Genomic DNA, 3,376 nt, shown 5'->3' on the forward strand with positions numbered 1-3,376 from the left:
TCAGCTGCTGCGAGTCGTTGACATAATAAGCCATGGATTTAACATCCACAAATCAACTGGAGTTGTCTTCTTGGACGTGGCCAAAGCGTTTGACAGTTTGGCATGAAGGACTACTGCACAAAATGATCAACCTGAAATTCCCAAACTACCTGATTAAGCTGACTGCAAGCTACTTGCGGGAGCGCACATTCCACGTGGCTGTGCGGGAAGAGCTCTCAACAACATGCCCCATCCGCGCTGGCGTGCCACAGGGATCAGTCCTGGGACCTTTCCTTTTCAACCTCTTCATGAATGACATCCCCACAGACCTCCACAAGACTCAACTGGCACTCTACGCAGACGATGTGGCAGTCATCTCCCAGTCCTTCAGAGAGAAAGAAGTAGCTAAGAATATCCAGAAAGCACTAGACATGCTATCAACATGGTACAGCGACTGGCAAGTAGGACTGAACTCCAGCAAGACTACAGCTACACTGTTTACCAAAAAGAGGATCAAGGCACACCCGCCAATCACCCTCAACGGAGAGGCTGTCAAATGGGAGCCAAACAGCTCTTACCTAGGTGTAATCCTAGATAGCAAACTAAGCTGGAGAAACCACATTGAGAAGATTCAACAGAAGGCAACAACCAAGCTGGCAGCACTGTACCCTCTGCTGAAGACAAGGACCATGCCCATCAAGAGCAAAGTCAATGTGATCAAGGCGATCATTAGACCCACAATGACATACGCCTCCCCGGTGTGGAGTGGTTGCCACCAACATCAAAGATCATCTCTCCAAAAATTACAGAACAAGGCGCTGCGGATTGCGTCCAACGCTCCACTTCCTACAAGAATAGCAGACCTTCATAGGGAACTGGGTATCGAGATGTTAGATGAACATCTAAAGAAGCTCAACAAGAAATTCTACAAGGAACTGGACCAGAACTCAAACCCGCTGATCAAGAAGCTTGCTGCGATCTCTGCAAACCCATTTGACCGCTACCCACGACCCATCACAGCGCTGAACCTGTGAAACCAACTCAACTGTGGCAAGTAACACAGATCAAGAAGCTTCCTAAAGAGTGCGACAATACACTCAACAAGAGAACTTGGAGTAATGAGGCTCAAGCCTCGGTATCCAATATCACCACTGACAGATTTAATCTGTCAGTCAGAACAGAACGGTCAGGGATATTTTACCTGCAGCTGCAATGGCCGAGACCGCTCCTGCTCCTCCTCCTCCAGCTGAAAGCGCCGCCAAGAAGAAGCAGCCGAAGAAAGCGGCCGGAGCCTCGAAAAGCCGCCCAGCAAAGTCCGGTCCCAGCGCGTCCGATCTGATAGTGAGAGCTGTGTCCGCCTCTAAGGAGCGCAGCGGGGTCTCCTTGTCCACTCTGAAGAAGGCTCTGGCTGCAGGAGGCTACGATGTGGAGAAGAATAACAGCCACCTGAAGCTGGCTCTCAAGGGCTTGGTGAGCAAGGAAACCCTGATCCAGCTGAAAGGGAGCGGAGCCTCCGGATCGTTCAAGCTGAATAAGAAGCAGCTGGAGAGCAAGGAGAAGGCGGCCAAGAAAAAGGATGTGGGGAAACCCAAGAAGCCAGTGGCAAAGAAACCCGCCAAGTCCCCCAAGAAACCCAAAAAGGCTCCGGCGGGAGTGAAGAAAAGCCCCAAAAAGGTCAAGAAACCGGCGGCCGCCAAGAAGCCAGCAAAAAGCCCGAAGAAGTCTAAAGCTGCCAAGCCCAGGAAGGCTGTGAAGAGCCCGGCGGCTAAAAAGGCTGCGAAGCCAAAAGCTGCTAAGAGTCCAGCTAAGGCCAAGGCAGCCAAACCCAAAGCAGCAAAGCCCAAGAGGGCGGCAGCTCCTAAGAAGTGAGACCGAGAACTTCAGCCTCTTACAAACACAAAGGCTCTTTTAAGAGCCACCACAACCCCACTTAGAGAGCTGTGCACATAATGTGTAACTGGGAATGTTTCTCCAATTTATCCCATGCAGGGGTTTGTGTTACACTGCCAGAGCATAAGTGTATATGCATTGATACTTCGAGCACTGTAAGGTGCATGTGTAAGTTTGTAGTCCCTAACCTATTTCACTAATACATTTTTTCTCAGACAAACTGACATATTAGGTGACATTATGGTTTTGTTTGTGTCTACATAATATTCACATACACGGTTTATATAAAATTAAAAAAAGTGTAGTTTACATCAGAAAAACGTATTTATCACCATGTTATTAAAAAAAGTGTTTACATCACATTGAAAGCATCAAGCACATGCTATTCCATAACACTTCAGTTTGATCACCAGTGGCACATGGGAGGGGGACATTTACAGGTTTGTCTTTACGTGCAGCCATATACAGCATGAAATGGTGACTATGCATGCAAGTCTATATATCACATGACAAAGAATACACAAATATTGAAGGTGCGTTTATCTATATTGTCACACATCAAGTACATATGTTGGTACAAGGATAACACACTTCTTTCATTCTCTATATTGAGATCAGTATCCGTGTGTTAATATTGATCAGGCCATTTCATTGAAAATGTGGTGGCTCTTAAAAGAGCCTTTGTTTTTCGGGTGTAAACGAAGTCAGGGTGCAGCCGGCCTAAGCTCTCTCCCCTCTGATCCTGCGGGCCAGCTGGATGTCCTTGGGCATGATGGTGACCCTCTTGGCGTGGATAGCGCACAGGTTGGTGTCCTCGAAGAGCCCCACCAGATAAGCCTCGCTGGCCTCCTGCAGAGCCATGACAGCCGAGCTCTGGAAGCGCAGGTCAGTCTTGAAGTCCTGGGCGATCTCCCGGACCAGGCGCTGGAAGGGCAGCTTGCGGATGAGCAGCTCGGTGGACTTCTGGTAGCGGCGGATCTCCCTGAGAGCCACAGTACCGGGCCGGTAGCGGTGAGGCTTCTTCACTCCGCCGGTGGCCGGAGCGCTCTTTCTGGCAGCCTTGGTCGCTAGCTGCTTACGGGGAGCCTTCCCTCCGGTGGATTTCCGGGCGGTCTGCTTGGTCCGGGCCATCCTGTGCTGCTGTGTCAGTGCGCGTCTCCGGTCAGGAACTAATAAAGAAAAAAAACGCTGCAGCTGCGTATTTATGGACTGCAGATCGCTGTGATTGGCTGCTTTGGTCCCGCCCTTCGCTCTGATTGGTTCTGTGAAAGCCGTTGCGATGTTCAAAAATCCCGCCTCAGACCGATATCGTCCTAATAAAGTTATTATATATTTAGTGCTTGTAAGTGGGACAATTAAAAAGATTTAATGTGATAACATTAGTGTTTGCACAGATACAGCACAGAGCTCTCTGACATGGAACATGTACTTATACCAAGTATTCAAATGATCTTTAATCGGTGAAATGTAATATGAGGGGTTTTCTTTCCCAGATCATTGCTTCAAT

General features: G+C 48.8%; 2 protein-coding genes across 2 annotated transcripts; one reads left to right on the plus strand and one right to left on the minus strand.

The window, feature by feature from the left end:
* Positions 1–1,009: 1,009 nt before the first annotated feature.
* On the plus strand, positions 1,010–2,627 carry LOC142475486 (histone H1-like). The gene has a single exon (XM_075581346.1). The coding sequence runs from the start codon at positions 1,192–1,194 to the stop codon at positions 1,846–1,848; it is 657 nt and encodes a 218-aa protein (XP_075437461.1). The 5' UTR covers positions 1,010–1,191; the 3' UTR covers positions 1,849–2,627.
* LOC142475487 (histone H3) lies at positions 2,175–3,025 on the minus strand. Its single transcript, XM_075581347.1, has one exon. The coding sequence runs from the start codon at positions 2,998–3,000 to the stop codon at positions 2,590–2,592; it is 411 nt and encodes a 136-aa protein (XP_075437462.1). The 5' UTR covers positions 3,001–3,025; the 3' UTR covers positions 2,175–2,589.
* Between the last annotated feature and the right edge of the window lie 351 nt (positions 3,026–3,376).

The sequence above is a fragment of the Ascaphus truei genome, unplaced genomic scaffold (assembly GCF_040206685.1).
Source record: "Ascaphus truei isolate aAscTru1 unplaced genomic scaffold, aAscTru1.hap1 HAP1_SCAFFOLD_1246, whole genome shotgun sequence".
In the NCBI taxonomy this organism is placed as follows: domain Eukaryota; kingdom Metazoa; phylum Chordata; class Amphibia; order Anura; family Ascaphidae; genus Ascaphus; species Ascaphus truei.

What these genes read in the sequence shown, in the direction of transcription:
- LOC142475486 (XM_075581346.1), top strand. Translation starts at nt 1,192, where the DNA reads ATGGCCGAGACCGCTCCTGCTCCTCCTCCTCCAGCTGAAAGCGCCGCC.
- LOC142475487 (XM_075581347.1), bottom strand. Translation starts at nt 3,000, where the DNA reads ATGGCCCGGACCAAGCAGACCGCCCGGAAATCCACCGGAGGGAAGGCT.